At 35.9% G+C, this 20,845-nt stretch overlaps 3 protein-coding genes and 1 long non-coding RNA gene across 5 annotated transcripts in view; 2 read left to right on the top strand and 2 right to left on the bottom strand.

The window, feature by feature from the left end:
* LOC146523110 (uncharacterized) overlaps positions 1-20,845 on the top strand; it is a 116,745-nt gene that overhangs the window by 38,602 nt on the left and 57,298 nt on the right. The gene's annotated exons all lie outside the window — the stretch shown is intronic.
* LOC146523114 (fibrinogen alpha chain) lies at positions 159-4,352 on the top strand. The gene is made up of 4 exons (XM_085154690.1): positions 159-531; positions 1,685-1,868; positions 1,973-2,118; positions 2,474-4,352. The coding sequence occupies exons 1-4, from the start codon at positions 469-471 to the stop codon at positions 2,777-2,779; spliced, it is 699 nt and encodes a 232-aa protein (XP_085010816.1). The 5' UTR covers positions 159-468; the 3' UTR covers positions 2,780-4,352.
* Positions 3,949-10,064, bottom strand: fgb (fibrinogen beta chain). Its single transcript, XM_085154652.1, has 12 exons — positions 9,900-10,064; positions 8,346-8,464; positions 7,966-8,068; positions 7,118-7,186; positions 6,788-6,902; positions 6,354-6,460; positions 6,107-6,221; positions 5,862-5,981; positions 5,650-5,772; positions 5,451-5,545; positions 4,901-5,091; positions 3,949-4,512 (listed from the first exon to the last, which is right to left on the bottom strand). Exons 1-12 carry the CDS (start codon positions 10,047-10,049, stop codon positions 4,281-4,283), a joined length of 1,539 nt encoding a protein of 512 aa, XP_085010778.1. The 5' UTR covers positions 10,050-10,064; the 3' UTR covers positions 3,949-4,280.
* On the bottom strand, positions 11,317-18,492 carry LOC146523112 (uncharacterized). Of its 2 annotated transcripts, XM_085154676.1 has the most exons (6): positions 17,125-18,479; positions 13,532-13,848; positions 13,239-13,333; positions 13,016-13,150; positions 12,511-12,832; positions 11,317-11,707 (listed from the first exon to the last, which is right to left on the bottom strand). In XM_085154676.1, the coding sequence occupies exons 2-6, from the start codon at positions 13,821-13,823 to the stop codon at positions 11,637-11,639; spliced, it is 915 nt and encodes a 304-aa protein (XP_085010802.1). In that variant the 5' UTR covers positions 13,824-13,848; positions 17,125-18,479; the 3' UTR covers positions 11,317-11,636. The 2 variants fall into 2 exon arrangements, with proteins under 2 accessions (XP_085010802.1, XP_085010801.1); XM_085154675.1 differs by lacking the exon at positions 11,317-11,707 and having other exon boundaries at positions 11,727-12,832; positions 17,125-18,492.

Below are 20,845 nucleotides of genomic sequence, written 5' to 3'. Positions count from 1 at the left end.
AAGCACCAATGTGGTCTAGCGCAGATTAGTATGCAACATAACAACAGGATCTACATAAAGATTACATTTTAACTGTAACATCCTTGTTTTTTTTTATGTAATTAGTTTTTATGGTCATTGTTTTTATCTCTGGCCTGGTGATAAGGACATTGGAAAGTTATCTTTTATGCTTTTTATCCACAGAGCCCATTTTCACCTCACAGTTTCATTACTATTATTGATTTTGTGCTTGTTTTTCATGTTGAAATGTTAAATAACAACCCCAAAGTTACTGATCTTTGTACAGTCCACAAGTTCCATCAGTGACACAAAATAAACACAAGAAAGTGCACGCAAATCACATTTCGTTTGTACTGTCCTATTTGAATTAGAGCACAGTTGAAGGTGGACTTTTTTTCCCTCTCTGCAGTGTGCATCAGGTTCAAACAGCAGAATGAAGATGGCCGACCGTCCCCCAGTGCAACCCAGATGTACAGGAAGCAGCAATGTCAAGCAAAACTAGAGACCCCACTGTGTTTAGATGATGACTGGGTAAGAAGCATACAAGCACATAAATACAACTCTATTGATGAGTACTATAAAGAAAATTATTTGCTAGTTTAAACCATTATAATATCAGGATGTACAAATAATTTGAGTTTCTTGAGCTTAAATTAAAAGAAATTCACAGAAAACATGAGGGAAACCAACCTAAGTGCCCTCTTTGAGAGGAAGAGGGCACTTAGGTTTTGGTGTCCAGTACTCTTGACCACCACATGTTAGCTTTAGCCAAAGGTGACCAGCCATACTGAAAGAAAACCAGCAAACCAGCATTTATTGACTTGCTCAGTCTCATAAACCAATAGGCAGAAAATCACCTTACACACGCAGCCACCTTTAGCTGAAGTGCAAAGCGCACAGATGACATCTACAAAAACTTTGAATTGAATCCAGGATTTGCTCTTGATAACTGGTAGAATTTAAACATTTTCAGTCGACTTACGTATTATTACACAATTGCTCGAAAACTAGCACATCTAAAGTACTTTTTATCTTGCTTTTATTTGTCAGGGATCACAATCTAAAATACATCAGTCAAAAGGTTTAAGCTGTGTAAGCAGTAACTACATCTGTTCTGATATCCTTCCCTGTTTGAGATCAGTGGGGTTATCATTACAGTTACACATCCTAGAATAAAAACAAGACACCCCCTCTTCTTCCCAAAAAAGGACATAACCACATTAACCATTAAGAAAGTTAATTTGAGAAAAATGGCAATAATGAAATTGTTTCAATCAATTCCAGTGTTTTTATCTGTAACCCATGCACTGACACACATCCAACAGCTGGCAAGATGTAGACTAACTTTCAAAGTTGGTAAAGAATTTGGAAAGATTTCTTTAACGTTTCAATTTTTTCTTTGTAATCTATCTTAAAATAAATAGTTACTCGTGAACTAAGTGTTATTAGTATAATTCATGAATACTCTGGCATCACTGATAACAATTGATTGTTATGAAGGACAGTCCTACAACATGGCTTAATTAGCAGTTGTCTAATTATTTGAATTATTTCAACCCAGCACTGTGCTACCACTTTACTAGCATTACTCTGAAAAATCTAAAACACAAAGTGTAAATAAGATGGTTTTTTTGTTGTTATGATGCACTGCCAACCTGACCTGTTCTCTTGTCCTTCTCCAAAGTTTTCTAAATGCCCGTCTGGCTGCAGACTCCAAGGTTTGATCTCACAGATGGAAAACAAAGTGGAAAGAAAACTGCGGGAGGTGTGTAAAACAGCAGAGATGTATGAAGATGCAACAGAGAAGTCCATGACTACAATGACTCACATATACAACTTTAACCGGCGAATCATCATCAACAGATGCAGTTAAGACTCTTTGGGGATGTTTGGATTTGTGGTTGTGGATAAAATAATCAGTAAATACTTACTAAAGTAATGCTGAGTTACTAATGCAGAATTTCATCTCTAGTGTTTAATCTGAAATTTGTGGAACAAGCAGAAGAATTGGGCAGAAATTTCACAACGCTACAGAAACGATCAACAAGTCTGTCCCAACAGATAAAAAAACTGATTAGCAAACTGCAGAAACAGACAGAGGAGCTATATCGAACAGAGGTAAGACATAAACAAATACTATTGATTGCTCGATTGTGCAATTGTTTGACTGTATTTACATTTATGACTTGTTGATTACCTTATTCTTCTGACACTGATTGCTGCAATGTTTTAAATTAGTGCCCTAAAACATTTTATTTTATATTTGACACATTAAACAACTCAGTGTAGTTAGTATTTATGAAACGCCATTTCATAAATGGCGTTATTGTCCTCTATTGCAAAGAAACACATTTCAGTTATGTTCAACCTGATACATTTATATTTTTTGTAATACTTTTTCTTACTTTGTTTTTTGTTCTTTATGGTGTTTGTTGCTTGAATAACTGCTTATTCAACTTGTTTTTGTTGCCAGGTGGACATTGACATGAAGCTACGAGCCTGTCGCGGGTCTTGCCAGTCTGTGCTGCCATTTGGCATTGATCATCCCGACTATCACATCCTTCGAACTCACATGGAAGACATGGACAAGACTCTAAACAGAAGAGCCAAAGCACCTTTAACTCCTGCAGTCATCCCACATATTAAGCTCCAGCCTATAGACATAGTCCCAAAACCAGCTGAAGGATACAAGACGATCCCAACAGTCCAGAAAGAACTACTGACCCAATTTGAGGACATTGAACAGAATCAGATCATTTTGGAGGAGCTACTGGAGTAGTCAGAGGATGTAAATGATCACAGTCATGTAGAAAGGTTTAATTAAATATGGGGCTGACAGAAAATAAGGAAGCACATTGTAATCTTGTTACTTAAATAACCATTATTTTGTTTCATCTGCAAAGTTTAGCTATCGTTTCAGTTTATATTTGGATCAGCAATGTGAGTAGTTTGTGTGCTAGTCTTTTCCATATTTTTCGGTGGCATGTCATTTGAATAGATGAGATAACATGAAGAATAACTCTGATTTATGACATGCTGTTTTACAGTTCAATCCAGGGGCATTTTTGATTAAAAACAATGGGGGAAAAAAGCTTTTCGGTGAATTTAAATATAGTTAAACTACTAACGTGAATAATTCAGTCTGTGTTCTGCTGGGAAACTTTGAGTCAAGGTATTATTGGATGTTACTGTGACATCTCCCTAAACACACCCACAGCACACTCCCACTTTTGGCAGTGCCTTACAGCATCTGCTTTGTAAGGCAAGAGAATACACCGCACAAGCAAAAGCTAGCTTGTGTTATTACATTGAAGAGGTGGACTGTGCTTTTTTCAAAGGATGATGGGAGTAGACAGTATTACTAATTCTGTGCCTTATCAATGCATCTTTTAAACCTGAGAAATTCTCCTGTTACCTCCATTCATTATCCAGACAATGCACTCCTGTTTGGTCCTCTGTTATTTACCTCACAAACTCCATGATTAGGCAATAAAACTATTACTTTACCCTCGCTGTGCAGTCATTGCTGTATGTAACTTACTAAATTTTATTTGTGTAAGTGAAAATCCTGTTTGAATGGTTACAAGTTGCTATCCATTGTATCCTTATTCTGTTTTATTAAATAGTTTCTGATATCCAATTTTGTTTGTATTTATGTTTACTTCAGTTTACTGGATGACTGGATATCATCCCTGTCAATTATAATGAAAACTTTAAACTCCAAAACTTGCGAAATTTAAATAATCAGTGTTTTTACATTTAATTCATTGTCACATAAATCCTTTTATAGTTTTCTTGGTATGCAGCAAAAATGAGCAGATGATTCCAATGGTGCCAGATTTGTTTTATTTATGTCACAGAAGTGCTCATAGTGTTTAAGCAAAAGAACATTTAAATAGCAAAGACATTTTTGTTTCTTAGGTGAAATAACCAACACAAACAATATAATATGTTCCTCAATGTTTATTGAGTAGTCAAGGACAGTTTGCATCAACTCATCCTTATAGTTGTCACACATAACAAAAAAGGACAGATCGCAGCATATTTACTCACAACTAATACAACTAGGTTTTTTTCTCTTACTTTTGTTGGTAACAAGTTTATCTGACATCCCCAACATATTTTTAATACTTGCATTGCTCCTGCATTATTATAGCCTTGTTTTTTAGTTCTCGTTACAGTTTGTTGACACTTAGTGTTAGTTATTTGTAAATCTGCATGTCATATACCATTTATTTTGGCACCTTCTTTTATATGTTATGTGCATCGACACTCTTGGATTATCTGGAGGCAAAGTAAGGCCTGATCTTCATGCTAATAGCCTTGAGCGAGTACCAGCTGCCCTTCCAGTTCATCCACACCACACCATCATCTGTGCCATGCTTGGCCATCTGTCGTGTGTAGGCTCCTCCAATGTAGTACCGCCCATTGGGATTGGCTGAGTGGCAGCGATTGTACCACCAGCCACCTCCATCCTCCTTGGAGCACTGTTTGGCGGGATTACCAGGGGTCCTGATTGGTACGGACAAGAAGAGTAAAGTTAAAATGTGATATTTCTGAAAAATCTAAATCTGAGTTATTACCATTTACGTTTATTACATACTATTACATATTTATTATTATCATTATTATTGTTATTATTAATTACATTACATTTAGATGCTGGTAGATGTATTAACTACTGCCACATTTAGTTTATAGAGGGGTGTTAAAGTAATTAAAATCCTTTTGAACATATTTAACAGACTGAGTTGTGTAAATTTGTGGGTCATCCAAAATGCTAAGATGGGCTTGATTTCTTTACATTTTAGTAACATGATAATTACCTATTACAGCTAGTATTCTAGTATTTATATTTTAAGTAATAATTTATTATTTACTTTTTTTTTAGGATACCTACCAGTTGTCGTTGTCTCTGTCGTAGGTACTGAACATCATGCCATTGTGAATGGTCATAGTACGGTTTTCACCAAAGAGCTCAAGAGATCCTTCCAGGAAACAGTTGCCAGCAGTACCAGAATAACCACCAACAGCAAGCACGTAGTTGGATGTCTCTGATTGGACAGTGAACTGGTTGTACTGGGCATGGACCTGATTAAAAGCAGAAACCAGTTTTAATTTAATTCCTAACTGACATAGTCATTAGAAGGAGTAGGTGAAAACACTTGTAAATATTTATGTAATATTGCATTCATGTCTTCCTGATAATTAACTATTAGACCCTAACCATTAATGCAAATTCCAATTTCCTAAATTCCAAAAAAAAAAAAAAATTGAAATTGCTTCTTTTTTTTAAATCAACTATTCAAAACTGTACACAATTTGCTTTATTATCAAATAAACAAATTTCTACATTTAAAATTCACAGGAGTCCACAATTATCCTGCTTAAACTTTTTTCACTAATCTTATGATAATTTCTTGCACCTGCCAATCCCTTTAAAAACTCACCTTGGCTCCTGTCCAGTCCTCCATCTCGACGAGAACCTCAGTTGGGCCCGTCTTAGTCAGCTGACTGATACGGTCATTACCCAGCCAGTATTCACCTGTAGGCATGTAAGAAGGTATATTACAGTAGCTGACCAGAAATAAGTGTAACCATTAAGAAAAGGTTACAGTACATTTTTGTCTTGTGTTTTAACTCTCTTACCAGGAGTCGCACAGTGACCCTTGCCAGAATCAAAGGCAATATTTCCAAATCCACGGCGATATTCGTCCCAGCGTCGACCAAAGTCAACACTGCCGTCAAGCCTATTCTGGATAAGAAGCCATCCTGGGAACAAATTTAAAAAGGAAATGTAAAAAAGACAAACCTTAACTGAAAACCATTATATCACAGTAATGATCAAAGAAGAGTCTCACCTCCATTCTGGGAGGCCTGATCACAGAAAACCTTGTATGGAGGGTAAAAGGCATCAGGCTGGATCATATACATCTGGGAATCTACTCCTCCCCGACGGAAGATGTCCTCACACTCTTTACCTAAAACAAACAAAAGAAAAAGCTTTAACATCTGTGGAGCTTCTAAGTCATTCAGGTCATGATAGTCTTAAGCGTTTGAGTTTACAGCAAGTAGCCTCTCTCTAGCTTTTTTTGTCATTTCCTACCAGAAACTACTGGTATGGGACATTTAGTCTTGCACGGCGTCTTGCACTCATCCCTCTGGGCCTGGATGGCCTTCTCCAGCTTCTGTATCTTCAGCTTGATCTTGTCCAGGACCCCCTGGAGTCATGACATGTTATAAATTAGAACAAGGCTGATTGTACTGTTTTTGTCCTCATTTTCTATAATATAAAGTCTACATGGTTCCTAAACTTGAAAGACACACTGTATCATTATAATTATACTATTTACCTGCAATAATCTGATATTGGAAGGGAACACAGTATCCACTATCTCTTTGATGTAGGCGTGCTGTTCCTCCACTCGGTCGGTGTACTGACTAACTACCCTACTGTTGTCTAAGAGCACAAGGAAACAGAAAAAACATGATCAGCATTTCACATTTTCAGATATTATTTTAAGGCAGGCGTTTTTAATGAAACAACTATTATACACCAAAAGTGTTTAATTGTTACCATAGAAACTTTTTTTTGCTTCCTTTCTAAAAATTTTGTATTTAATTAGATGTGATTCACTGTATTTCATTGTATTTGTTTTATTTATTAACTTGTAACACTCGCAGAATTACTGGCAATTAGTTATAATTAATATATTGTAATGTCAGTACAAATTAATTTAAATTTTTTTTTACATTTTCAGTGTTATATTGCAAATTTCTTTCGCACCGTTAGATAGTCTTTGCCTCTCCCTCAGCGAGTTGGAAATGCCATTGACGTAGTTGAAGACAGTGTTGGAGGACTGGGACAAATCATTCACCTGAGGCTTGAGTTCGTCAATGCTCTGTGTAAAACAGTTGCAAAAAATAAAAAAAAATATAGGAGGTTGAACTTAGTCTTTTCACAAAGTAATGATTTCCCATAGTTGGTTTAAACTCATATCCAAACCAAACCTTATTCTGCTAATCATAGCAGCAAACATTTTTGCTAATGTTTGCTTGGAAAGATCTCAAAGATGACAACTACCGCCCTTTAAATGATTGCATAAGTTTGATTTACCCTCTTGACATTTCTCTCTTGCTTCACCAACGTGGTCTTTAGATCGCAGCCAGTGGGACACAAAACACCCTGATGGACAAAAGCAAAACAAGTTAAGCTAACTTATCTTGAGTCACTAAAATACATGTTCTTTGACTTTGTTCTAATTTTCTGACTTCAAAGTAGCTTATTAATGTAACTTAAAGGCAATAAAAAACTACAGTTAACATCAGCAATTAAAAGTTTCCCAAGAACACCCCAGTCACACAGACCAATTGTGCATTTTTTGGACAGCTGGCAGAGTTTTCATGGAAACTGATAGTTTTCAGCTAGGTGAACCTGGTCACAAATAGGCATATGGTGCTTTCTTTCTGCGGTTATCCCATAGTTTGCATGGAAGCAAACATTGATCAACTAATTGTGGCAGACTTTGCATTTTATTGGTACATTCATAATAAACTGAACACTAAAATTTGCACTTTTTACTTTTCATTTTACTTTTCATTGTAGTAACTAGTTGGACCAAATAGTTGCATATCCTCACTATCTGCATATCCTCTACAGAAAAAATATCAAAGTACAGTATGACAGTAAAATAATAAGGGCACCTTAATGTCTATATAGTTGTGCAATATACTGGGATATTTATATTAGAGCTATTTGTATCCATTAAACCTATTTTGTTACATTTTGTAACTACGCAATATATTGTGTTAATCAATTGTGTTTAGTTAGGAACTTTTCTTACTGTATTGGAGAAACTGTGACCACATAATTTCCTCTTGGAAAGTATTCTGGTCCTGACATCACCTAAGACCACTGGCCTGTATTTAATTGTATGTGTGTTACTATTATCTTTTTTTTTTTACCATCTCCTCTGAACCATATGTACATCCTCCTGCCTCGGGGTGCTCAACTTTCTCCTGGATCTGTCGGCCACCAACTGGAGCAGGAGTGGGGCGCCCACGATACCTTAGTGAAAAAAATAATTTAAAAAACACAAAACACACACAAATTTACCGGCGATTATTTGTTATTTATATTTATTCGTCCGCCTCCCCTACAGTGGCACCGCAGACCACATCATGCCACTTTGCTGTATTTCACAAAATTTTATTATTAATGAAATTTTATTGTCAATTTTATACTATAAGATTTAATTACATTTCATCTATATCATAAGGATAGCTGCGTTAGATTTTGTGTCTTTTCACTGCTTTTATTTCATTTATTTAAAAAAAAGCTTTACCTGCTACCACCGCTGACAGGAGGAGGGGCATATCTATTTCCAGTGAAGGTCTCCCTGCCCCTTTGTAGTGGGCGGTGACCACGAGCATCTACAGCTGTTCCATTTGATTCCGGTGTTGACTGTGGAAGATTTTAAGAAACTGTTGTGAGTAACAAATTTCCTCTCATTTCATAAATGTTGTTTTAAAGACATATTTCAAATCAAATCGTGGCAGTGAGAATACTATAAAACTATGCTGGACAACCAAAATATTAAAATTAAAGAAACAATGCTATAAACATAGATGATTATTTATTTCAAATTGTTACAGATCTGGGTTAATTAAATCATGTTAAAAAAATGCTACATTTATTAGACCGCGTCACAAAAATGAGGAAGCACAAATAAATGATCTCTAAACTGGTCTGTATTTTTATAGCGCTTTACTTGGTCCTAAGGACCCCAAAGCGCTTTACACATCCAGTCATCCACCCATTCACACACATTCATACACTGGTGATGGCAAGCTACATTGTAGCCACAGCCGCCCTGGGGCGCACTGACAGAGCCGAGGCTGCCGGACACTGGCGCCACCGGGCCCTCTGACCAAAATATTTTATAAATACATCAAAAACTTGTTTATGCCATTCTTTTTATGGCATATAGAGTGCTCTCTTTTCAGTACTGTAAGTATTTAAATGTAACTTGTCACCTTGATCATAAAATAACAGTGTGCCTTATATTTTGTTTTCTAAAACAGTAAATTGGAAAACTCATGGATATCAATATTACTATCGACAATATTGTTTTTCCAAAAAATATATCTTAGCATTAACAACGCAATTTTGATTAGAGATTTTACGCATACTGGTGGATTAATCATATGATAAACATAAAAAATTATTCTGGTAATTACCAGTACTACTACTCTTAATTTAGGGCAGAACTGGCATAAAACCTCAAAACATTCGGTGGTGGTCAGACAAATTTGGTAAGAACTGTATTTAAAAAGTAAAACTTAAATATATATATATATATATATATATATATATATATATATATATATATATATATATATATATATATATATATATATTTCAAAAACATTTTTCAATTTCTCCCAAACAAATTTAGCTCCTAATGTAGATCTTATTTTTTTTAAATTATGTGTAATCTATGTTTTAGCACCGTTTGTCCATTGAGAATTAGAATTGAGAAGTTCTAATATGTGCAAAGCAAATAAAAGATAAACCCAACCAAAATACATAAATAAAAATAAAACAAAACAAGCAATGCATTTTTTTCAAGTCTAGCATTTCTCAGTAAAAATAGACCCAATTTGTGAAGAAATGTATTTCATAAAATAACATAACAGATAGACAGGTAGATATTTTGATAATAACACAGCTGAAATTTTAAACAGAGATCTTTACACAGTGTACACTCTTTTAAAAACTAACTGATACACTATGAAAGTAAGTTTAATATATTTTATTGACTATATCCTTTCATCAAAGGAATTAATCAAAAAAAATGTGTGATATAAAAACGTTTCCGCTTTAGACACATACTCACCAAGTCATCATCTTCTTCGTTATCAAAGTCAAGGTCCTGTGCCCAGGCGACATACACACACAGATAAACCAACAGCAGTATCTTCATGGTGTACTTTATGAAGTTAGTCTTGTCACACTCTGTCCAAACTGCCTTTTCTCTCCCAGACATTTGATTTTACCACATATTTATCCTCCATCTCTGCACATGCGTAGGCGTCCTCCCCCACTTGTATTGATCTGTTCCGTAACTGTTGGGACAGTTTACCCAATCTTAGTCACTGCCACACCAGGTAAGTCTGGGGAATGTCAATGAACAAAAGGGCAAAGGGGCCGAAAGGCAGAATGCCACAAAATGTGGTAACTTGTGTTTTTATCTAGTGAAACTTTTTCAGAACAATGTTATGATAGCAGCAAAAGCATCATTGCTTTAAAATAACAATTTAAATTCTAAGTTTCAGGAGTGGCAGATTGGATAGAAACGTAGTGGCCGTAAATTAACTGTCCTTTAATATCAAAAACATAATATTAAAGAGGAGAAATTATATAACGTATTCTTTGAAGTGTGAAGAGTGTTTAGTGTTGGGAACTGTCCCCAGCTCTCCTTGGTTCCTGTTTACTTTTGTTGTTTTCATTAGGAAAATGCAGAAAATGTACAGTGAGAACAGTTTTACGGTTTTCCCGAAGAAGTTGGAGTGAGTCATGCATTGATTGGAGGTTAGGATGTTGAAACAACTGATATTTGTTTAAGTCCAAAAGGGTACATTGTACAATGTTATGAAATCACTAAAATCAACACAGAGTCATGCGCGCACAAATGTGTGCTGTTAGACAAAGTAAGTATAATGTATTAAAAACCTTTGTTCTTTAACTTAGTTTTTAGTACATTGTTACTTTGTACAAAAGTGTGGCTGCCTCCACCCACTGCAACTCTCTCCCATATAAGAGTCACAATACCTTTCTTGGAAGACTCACTGGAGTAACTTCTCAAAACTCACCATTTCAACAAAACAAAACTTAACCTCGAGCCTTTTTAACTACTAGATACTCTTGTGCAAAGAATCCTTGGGTTTCTTGAAAGGTGCTATAGAAATTATTATTGTAAACAGGTGGTTTTATAGTAGCTGCTGGGTGAGACTGATCAGCATCCCCACACAGTAGGCTTGGGAATTAATTGATATCTCCATGATGTTAGTGTGTTAACTGAATGGTTTGTGTCTTAACCAAATAAACAAATATGGTAACATATCACTGTATGAAAAGATTTTTTCTGACACAATATAGGTGTAATCAGTGTATGTATGATGTAGGAATGTCAATCAAATAGTGTCCTCAGAGTGCAGATTTTCTGATCAATGTATGTCCCTACAATGTAGGTTTTCAAAGACATTAGGTTTAGTTGGACCAGATTTCTATTGTGTGACAATAAACACAATTCATTTGTGTTGCTTAGTTTTTATTGTGTTTTTTATACTTAGAGTAATTGAAACATGCTTGATTATACAAAAATAGATTATTGGAAGAATTTGATCCAAGTTCACATGCACAAATGATTTGGATTTATATCTAGAAATGAACCAAATTCAGTAAACAACTGGTTGAACAACAAAAACTACCCCTAAAAGATGTTTTTAATACCTACTGATTACGTTTAAAAACATAAAACAAAACAAAAAATAGTAAGAAACAAATTTTGTGGGGCTGTCACGTGTAGTGCGTATAGTCAAGACTCTTGGTTTTTTCATCATCTGGTCTGAGTTCAGATCCTTTTCGAACAAACAAATGGGAAGGCGTTATTATTGCAGGTTGCAGTGCACCACTTCAGTTTAACTGCAAAAACAAGAAAAACAAATGTGAATTTAAGAATTTCAAACTGGAATTATAAATTGTGTGTTTTAGCTGATCCTACTATCGGTCAGGGTCATTTTGTAGATTCTTTGTGACTGAATATGTGGCTGCTCTTATGTCAATACATTGGCAAAGGTGGATCTGACCGAGCTATTTTCTAAATGTTTCTAAAAACTTTGCTTTGGATGAGGTGTGGGGAAAACATAAAGGTCTTAAGAGCATGCTTATGATTCTAGCTCGCTGTCAGGCACCTAGCAAACATTAGTAATCAGCTAATGCAGGGTATTTTTCAACCTTAGACCTACTCAAAGGATGTGAATGGCTTTGATTTTCCTTTAGGATATTAAAGTACAAAAAGTGGGTAAATAAAATACATTAATGGTAAACCCAATCCATATATTGTCCTTGCTGTGTATATGTTATAAGTGATCAGTGTATTTGAGATGTAGATATGTTAACTGACCAGATGTGCTAACTCGTGTCACTATAATACAGATGTGCCTTTTGACTAGTCTACTTATAATATATGTGTGCTAACTGTCCCAGCAATGCATGTGTACTTACTGGCTAGTTTTCCCCCAATATAGGTGTACTAAATGAACACCTTTATCTAGTTACACTCTTTTGTAAGCTGTATTTTGTAAAGTAATGTAAAACCCACCTTGACATTTTTATCTCCACTTGGAACATAAGTAAGAATAACAGCAGGCTAACTTTATCTGTATTCGTATTAGTTTGTTGGTATGTGTACATGTGTGTGTATTTATGTGTGTTTATAGCATTACGATGGCAATTTATCTTCATGCAGAGGCTAGCTGTCTTCTTGGTGTTGTCATGGTCGTCATCATGGTCATCTTCACTGTAATGCTCATGGTCATGGCTGTGCTTCTCACTGGATTTGCCATGGCTGTCTTCCTCACTTGTATCATCATGGCTGTGCTTCTCACTGGATTTGCCATGGCTGTCTTCCTCACTTGTATCATCATGGCTGTGCTTCTCACTGGATTTGTCATGGCTGTCTTCTTCACTCGTATCATCATGATCGTCATCACCACACCAGTTTTCATAGTAAAACTTGGAGCCATCAATCCACATCCAAAAACTAGGCTATGGACAGACACAAACATACATAAATACAGATAGTTAACTTAAATAGTTATATCTTAGGTGGGACTTCGGTAGTGTTTAAGTTTGCAACTATTTAATTTCCACTGAAGTTGTCAGATTTCAATCCTGACTAAGTGTACAGGCATGGATTATAACACTGATTTAAAAAAAATATATCCATACATGGACGGCATTAGTGGCACCAGCCCAGGTTTCTGGGAAGTTGTGGGTGTCCCCTCTGGTCAAAGACTGGACAAAGTGGTTTTCCTCATAACTGTGAATGGATGCCAGGTTGCCGCCATCGAACTGACAAAAAATCTGGGGGGAGCCATTTTGTATTCATTACAATACATATGAACAACTGAATGAATAGTATGATGTATTCATCATCTCTATGAGAGCTCACCTGAGCTTCAGTCCATGTCTTTGGGGTGCTGATATAGTTGAAACACCGGTCACCAAATCGAGACCAGCCGACTGGGCAGTCAGAGTCCACAATCACTTAAAAAACAAACAATTTAAAAAAACAAAAACAAAGTCCAAATCAACAAAATTAAAAAAGCACAGTTATACTTATGTTTTAACATTTTGTGTGCTAGATGTGTTCATTATATTGCACATGTTTTTACTTGTCTTGTACAGGTTTCTGCTTTTGAATGACTTAGTGTAATGTGGGTACACATTGCTAAAGCCACTCACTGCAGCTAACAGGTGGGGTATCAGGTGGTGTTGTTGTATTTGGTATCTTCTTTCCACTCATGATGTCAACGCACCAACAGTACCCGGTAGACCCCGAGCACTGCCTTGGAAGGAAGTTTCCATCGTCATCACACTTAGGGCAGAATGATCCAAAGATGTCTGAGCAATTCATTCTTTCATGGTAACAAAGGCCTTTATCCGAAGGCATGGTGGAGCTGATCGGTATGGCTTGGCTTATCGCCAGGACGGTGCAGAGTGTAAGTGACACAGCAAGCATCTTCATGGTGATCATGAAGATGATGATGGAGGAAGTTGACCTTCAGACAACACATCAAAATGTTAAAGTCTTGAGGGCGATTTTGTTTTAACCATGCGCTGAATATTGGAATATGCTGAATTTTCAGTGAAGCCTATTTTTACTTTTTTCTATTAAGAGATTTTACTTTGTAAGTTTCCAGGCTTACAAAAATTCTCTAAAAAGGAACAGATGTTAACCAAACCCTAACTCTAGCACTATATCACCAAGCTTCCTGTTGTGTTTGGGTCAAATCTGACCGATTTACAAATGAAAAAATATTAATAAATAAATAAATAAATAGTGTGTTTTACATCCGATTGCCTCAAGGCCCTACGATTTCCTACACACTACACACACTTGAACATATAAAAGTGATGAGCCCCTTTTTCGTTGAATTTTGAGTGTTTTAAGGAACTTTGTTTTGTGGTGTTCCCACTCAAAATTGGTCGCCATAGGAAATGAATGGGAATCCCCCCCCCCAAATGAAAGACCCACTTTTACGACCTACTGAACAACCCACTGAATGGCCCACTGAATAGCACATTGACCCTGTCACTACCCGATCCGTACCGGAAACCCGATCCGTACCTCGCATGCGCGAAAGGTGTCTACTTCCGGTCGAAGCGTTTTACGATAGTTACGGGTCAGAGTATCTGTTAAGATGTTAAGAATAATAAGTATCTCTTAAAATGTTTCAGATAATGAAACATTTAATATAATGTAGACAAAAACAAAAAAAAATAAAAAGATAATGACGAATCAGGGTTCCCCGATCCTTACTGCGCATGTGCAAAGTCGGACCGTACAAATCGGGTCTACCCGATCCGTACCGTGCATGTGCAGGGGTTTTCTTCTTCTTCTGTTCGTTTAATGGCAGCTTACACCCCAGTTTTGAGGATACTGCCACCTACTGACCGAGCGAATGAACCCTATTGTAAACTGAATTAGCGTCATTACAAACGTGTGTTAAATTTGATTTAGTGATAGTCGAGTGTGTTTATGCTTGTCTGTGTGGAGAGGATTGTTGGAATAGTGATGATGATGTCCGCTATCACTGTCAATTGCCAATTCATCTGGCTGCTGAATCTTCACGTGACATATTACAAAGTCTGTATTATTAATTCTGTAATTAGGCGCCATTCTTCTTATTTTACGGCGCTGTTGTTCGGGGAACGCTCTCTGTTGAATAGAAAAGCACGACTTTGTTTGTATACGGATTATCCATTGTTTAAATGTCCCGGTAGTCGAAAAGGAGGCAGAGCCGTTGAGAAATGCTAAGAGCTAACTGGGCGCTAACCGTGTCATTCAATATATATTGAATGTCGCAATGTTGGCAAAGAGAGGAAGTGACGTAAGATTTGCACATGCGGGGTACCGATCGGGTTTCCGGTACGGATCGGGTAGCGACAGACCCACCCACTGAACTGAATTTGGTGGTGAAAAATGTTTCTTATGTTAATTTCACAGCTGTTAAAACTGACCGGTTGTGTGCACCCCCACCCCCTTACTGTAGTAAGTGACCAGAGGGCTAAGCATGATCTCGAAAAACATAAAATAGGCAAAACACAAAACAGTCACGAACAAGTAATCTATTTGTTTTGAATGAATTCTGTTGTTTATTTTATTCAAAATTGTATAACACTTTCTAGTCTTACTGTTGTCAAAAAATGATATTCAGATAGTAGTCAATACTAAAATTAATATCATGTAAAATACTGCAACAATATTGATATCAAAAATGACATCTTGGCCATCTTGCGTTAGCTGACACAGAATTTCACACAGCACGGCTTTAAGAGGAATTTCAGTGGTGAAAGTTCCTGTTTCACAGACACTGATATATTTTAATTATTAATGTTTACCCGATGAGTGCAAAAACTAACATTAGACATTTAACTATTAGCAATTAGTCAAATGGACTGTGGATAGATAAAAGATAAATAATTATTGACAGCTTAACGGTTCAAGGATGGAATACTGAGCTGTGACAGAGAGACCTGGAGAACTGGGCGGGTTTGGCTGCGTGGAGCAACAGGGAAACCGGAGCTGAACTGAGCAGAGTCCAAAGTGTGGAGAACTAGTCAGAGCAAATTAAGAGTTAAATCCAGAGTAGAGCAGCTCAATCAGACAGGTTTCAGGTCTGAAAAAGGAAAGCAGACTGAGACGGAGCAGTGTGAATGGTGGATGAGAGAGAGGTTGCATGCTGATATGAAATATGTGATAAAATCTACTTTTACAATAATTTATTAAAATGTGTTTCTTATTTTGTTTTTAGTCAGCTGTTATAAAAGTATTTATAGGTTTAATCTGTGTCAGAGTGAGCACACCGTTTTTTTAATATTCTTCTTTTTAGAATAACTAATACCACGTTTTTATCCAAAGTTCACTTGTAATTTATATATAATGTTTTTTTGTACAGTATTTCAATTATTTAGATGTAAATATAGTATCATATATTCATTAATAGGTTCTAAAATGTATTTTAACTTGATCTATACTGGAATAATCTAAAAAATATGTAAAATGAATGGAACCTCTAAATTCCTCTTTGCCATGCAAAGGATGTTTTTACAAAAAAATAAAATAACATAAAATAATAAATAGCTAAGCCAAGATTGAGAAAAGGGATGGGTAGAGGTGGAGTGTGAAATGAAGGAGAAGGAACAAAGGCAGAGGGAGAGTTTTGATAAGGTTTAGGGAATGAGAGCAGAAGAGAATAAAGTAAAAGAAAAAAATAAGGAAAGACAATGTTTGCATCAAAGGAAGAGGAGAGGGGATGTAAGGAACAAGGACTGGAGAACAAGTAGAGAGTTTAGAGTTAGATTTAGGAAAAAGTGAAGAAGGAAAGGAGTGAAAGGCTGGGCTTAGGTAAAACAAGTGGAAGTAGGAGCATTGTAAGAAAACATTCTTATTTAAAACAGCTTTGGAAAATGATAACCCAGTTAAGAAAACTTGAGTTAAATATACAAAAAATTAAAATGTGCAAATAATCTAATTTTCACATTTGGTTTTTTACTTTTTTCCCCCCAATACAGTTTCCAAAAAATAAATAATAGATTAAGAAAAGCCACATTTCATCCACAAGAGATGCTTCTTTCACAAAAAATTGTTTTTTGTCAATTGTGAGAGATTTTTATAATTTATAATTCAGTTTTTGTTTGCAAAAATTATTGTTTGAATTACTACAAATGTCTTCAGATACTTAAAAATCTGACTTGTTGATTTTTTTTATGCAATAAGCATTTGCATTTTAATTTTAATATTAATTTTCATAAAAGAAAAAAAGTGTACTCACTCTGCTCAGTGTCAGCTGGAGTGCTGATTCAGGTCTGAAAGCGTCTGCTGTGTCTTCTCCTTTTATTCTGCAGATTCTGCTTTGTCATGATATGATCTCTCACAGAAGCACTGGATCACAATTTCACATGATGCATTAATTGCCCTTTTCATCATGCAGCACTTCATCTTACTCCTTTTTTTACTCATTGTGTATCATAAAATGAGCCATTGTCAGTGTATTTATTCTTTTCTCAGAATGATAAGTCATGATGAGTTTTGTGTTACATTACTTCCTTCTTGGTATTCACAGAGATTCATTGAGTCTTGAGTTCCCATACAGTCTGTTTAGGTCACAGGTAACTTTAGTTACAACCTTGTATTGTGTTAATCTGGGTTACAGACAGCTTTTGCAGGTAAATATAAAACACCTTAGAAATGCATCATACATTTTTATTATCCCACTTCAATCTAATTAAGCAACCTGCTGATCATACTGCCGTTTAATATAATCTTGTTGTATTATTATGTTTTTTTTTATACATATTGCAGTAACAGACATGCCTGGTTTCTTGTAATTGAAAAGGTTGTGTGAAAATGGGGAAAAAATAGTTGAATGCTACTTGCTACCTTGTTTGCCTCTTTATGAGGAATTGTTCTTCAAATTATTTATTATTTAAGAAGAATTTACTTATATGAGTTTTGTTCTGACTCCTTAAGAGTCGCCCCACATATTATGTGGTGTTATATAAGTTCATGCAGTCTTCATTTGTTTCTGGGGCACTGTTCATTTTATTTTGACATCCTACCTGACGCTGCTTTGTGTCTAACAGAAGAAGGGCAGTTAGCTACTCCTGTGCCTACCTATGCTGCCTTTTAAGCCAACACAGTCTGTAAGTTGCCAGTAATGTTGTGTTTTACCAGTGTGTGTTTGGCACTAACTGCTGTGAGTTGCTTGTGATAGTTTGAGCAAGTGAATTCTCCTAATGATGTGCTTAATTTGATACTAGCCTAGACGCTAATTAGCGCTAGCTAATTGCTAATGTTAGCTTGTTTAGTTCTGCTTCTCTTTGCCAGTGTTGCCAACTCCTCAGTAAGGAAAATCGCTATTGGTTGTCCTAGAAGTCGCTAGAAGTCGCTAAATGACATCATCACCTAATTTGCATAATTGGTCATGCTAATGTAATTGTAACCTATGTTGTTGGAGAGAGAAATAACATCGTGGAAGAGACATAAAGTGAGTAAAAAACATCCTAAATGCATTTAGAGTTTATTTAGAACTACAAATTAAATCTCTTTTAGCAATTATTGTTTTTTTTTAATGTCACAATTCCAACCCTGCTCCTTTACCTGGGCTTGGACTGGCAAAAGTGACCCGAAATAGGCACTCTGGTGGAGTTACTTTGTGTGTGTGTGTTTTAGTGATGGGTCGTTCGCGAACGAAATGGCTCTTTGAGTCGGCTCCTTATTGGGAGCCGTGAGGTTTTTTTTTTGTTTTTTGTTTTTCTCTTTCTCTCACCCTCTCTCTCGCCCTTTTTTCCCGCTAAACTCCGCACGCGTGGCCTGTACTTTACGCTGGGCAGAGGGGGGAGGGGCGTTAGTTACACTTGCAGTAGCACAGGAACAGAGCCAGAGAGAAAGAGAGCGAGGGACAACAACGCCACATTAGAAAGGTATAGTAATCATCCACTATTTTCAGTTGCAGATGATAAAGGATTCAGAAATCATGCAGGCCCATATGACAGAGAATGTGCATCTTCTTTTTGTTTTAATATTTTAATTTATATTTAATTGTGTTGTGGTTTGCAGTGTTTTGTGTTGTTTCACGTTAAATTTGTTTAAAAGGAAAAAGCTGAAAATTTAAATAGTTAAAAATTTAAAATGTAAATAGTTGTTTTTTGTATTATATGATTTATTTATTACATTTTATGTGGACTGAATAAATAAAGTATATTTATGGTGGCCCTTAGAGACACAGCATGTACAAACTCCAAAACACGTAAAAACTCCAAAACACGTAAAAACTCCAAAACACGTACAAACTCAGAGGCACGTACAAACTCAGAATCACGTACAAAAGACAACAGAAGTGCTCCAGGATGCTGAGCTTTTGTCACCTAGTGGCTACACAAGCCAGGAAGTATCAACAACCGGATTTGGTGTGTGGTACTAACAGGTAAATGAACTTTTTTTTTTTTTTTAATTATTTGAATAAATATGAGTGCTTGTCTATAAATACACAAACAATACACACATGCTTTCAATTGTGTAATTTAAGTGATCTGGGTAGCTCTGTTTTGGAAGTTCAGTTAACGCTAGAAATGTGTTTTGGAGTTTGTACGTGCTTTTTGGAGTTTGTATATGCTTTAGAGTTTGTACGTGCTTTGTCTCTAGGGGCCATATATAAATAAAACCACTTTTTAACATTAGTAATTCCTTTTCTGCATAATTTTATATTATTGTTAATGATTAAATAATTAAAGCAACAAAACAACCTGAAGAGCCGGTTCGGAGCCGAAAGAGCCGGATCTTTTTAGTGATCCGAGCCGAAAGAGCCGGATCTCTAAAAAGAGCCGGAAATCCCATCACTAGTGTGTTTATAAGTAGTTTTAAACCTTGTGATCCACAAAACAGCATAAGAGTAAAAGAGTAAAAGAAGAACTGACTGCATTACAGCACCCGCTGCTTGTTGAGAGTAAAAGCAAAACGCGCTTTCACGTCTTTTTTTAGAAAAAATGTCGCTAGGGGGTCTGAAAACTCGCTAAATATAGCGACAAAGTCGCTAAGTTGGCAATACTGCTCTTTGCATAGTAACAGGTCATAGCATCTTCTAATTCTAAGAATGTTTGCTTATGTCAGCTCTCACATTTTATTTTGTGTTTTAATTACAGTTTTACCATTCATTCATCCATTCATTTATTTCACCATACATCCAATCAAATAAATCTGCAAAAAAGCAACTACGGTGTGTTTTTTTTTACATGGGATGATGGTTATCTATCTACCTAGTCAGATGTGAGGTCAGAAAAAATTTTATGGAAATGGAATTGTTAGATTTTCAAGAGAGAAAACTACTTTTTTTTCATTTTGTTATTTTTGGACATTCTGTGAACTGCATTGAAACAGACACTTGTCAATAAAGTTCTAACACATTAAATTATTGCTACAAATTGAATTTACTAAAAGTAAGCACACATTTTTTTTAAACAAATTCCGTTTCTCCCCTTAAAGCTAGACGTTTTTCGGATGAAGCCTTTAAGGATTTACCGCACTGCGTATAAAAGACAGACACAGTCGTGACAACACACACCAGTTCAATATTGCAGTAACATACACATCCTAGAATTTCACCTACCAAAACAGGTGCACAGACTTTTTTTTGTACATGAAAGTACAATTACCCCTGCCAAATGTGTGTCCAAGGTGTGTGATCAGGCAGGTAAAATTTGTGAAAACAAGCTTTTGCACTTCTGAGAAGTAGTTGTAACACATAAGTTACTTTTGTTTTGTCATTAAAATATGTTCTGGGCAACACATGGCAGTCTATCAATAACACACAATCAGGTTTTCACAATCCATGTATCTGTTTTTGGTACCTGAAAATATTCTGCAGTATTTGGTTCAAGGTAGAACTGGCTTGAAATTTGGGGAGAAAAAAGATTTAATTCTAACAAATCAGTTTTTTCACAGTATAATACGTCTTTTCACAATAAATGCTATTAAACACCATGAAAAAAAACGTT

This window comes from Neolamprologus multifasciatus, chromosome 3 (assembly GCF_963576455.1).
Source record: "Neolamprologus multifasciatus chromosome 3, fNeoMul1.2, whole genome shotgun sequence".
In the NCBI taxonomy this organism is placed as follows: domain Eukaryota; kingdom Metazoa; phylum Chordata; class Actinopteri; order Cichliformes; family Cichlidae; genus Neolamprologus; species Neolamprologus multifasciatus.
Note: the sequence above shows the minus strand (reverse complement) of the source record. Positions and strands in the feature narration are given on the sequence as shown.

Excerpts from the sequence above, each read along its gene's own strand:
- LOC146523114 (XM_085154690.1), top strand. The coding sequence starts at position 469 with ATGTACAGGAAGCAGCAATGTCAAGCAAAACTAGAGACCCCACTGTGT. Across the intron at positions 532-1,684 it reads TGTGTTTAGATGATGACTGG|TTTTCTAAATGCCCGTCTGG; the intron begins GTAAGAAGCATA and ends CCTTCTCCAAAG. Across the intron at positions 1,869-1,972 it reads AATCATCATCAACAGATGCA|TGTTTAATCTGAAATTTGTG; the intron begins GTTAAGACTCTT and ends TTTCATCTCTAG.
- fgb (XM_085154652.1), bottom strand. The coding sequence starts at position 10,049 with ATGTCTGGGAGAGAAAAGGCAGTTTGGACAGAGTGTGACAAGACTAAC. Across the intron at positions 8,069-8,345 it reads CCTGTCAGCGGTGGTAGCAG|GTATCGTGGGCGCCCCACTC; the intron begins GTAAAGCTTTTT and ends TTTTTCACTAAG. Across the intron at positions 6,222-6,353 it reads CCAATATCAGATTATTGCAG|GGGGTCCTGGACAAGATCAA; the intron begins GTAAATAGTATA and ends TCATGACTCCAG.
- LOC146523112 (XM_085154675.1), bottom strand. The coding sequence starts at position 13,823 with ATGATCACCATGAAGATGCTTGCTGTGTCACTTACACTCTGCACCGTC. Across the intron at positions 13,151-13,238 it reads AGACATGGACTGAAGCTCAG|ATTTTTTGTCAGTTCGATGG; the intron begins GTGAGCTCTCAT and ends GGCTCCCCCCAG. Across the intron at positions 12,833-13,015 it reads GTGCCACTAATGCCGTCCAT|CCTAGTTTTTGGATGTGGAT; the intron begins GTATGGATATAT and ends GTCTGTCCATAG.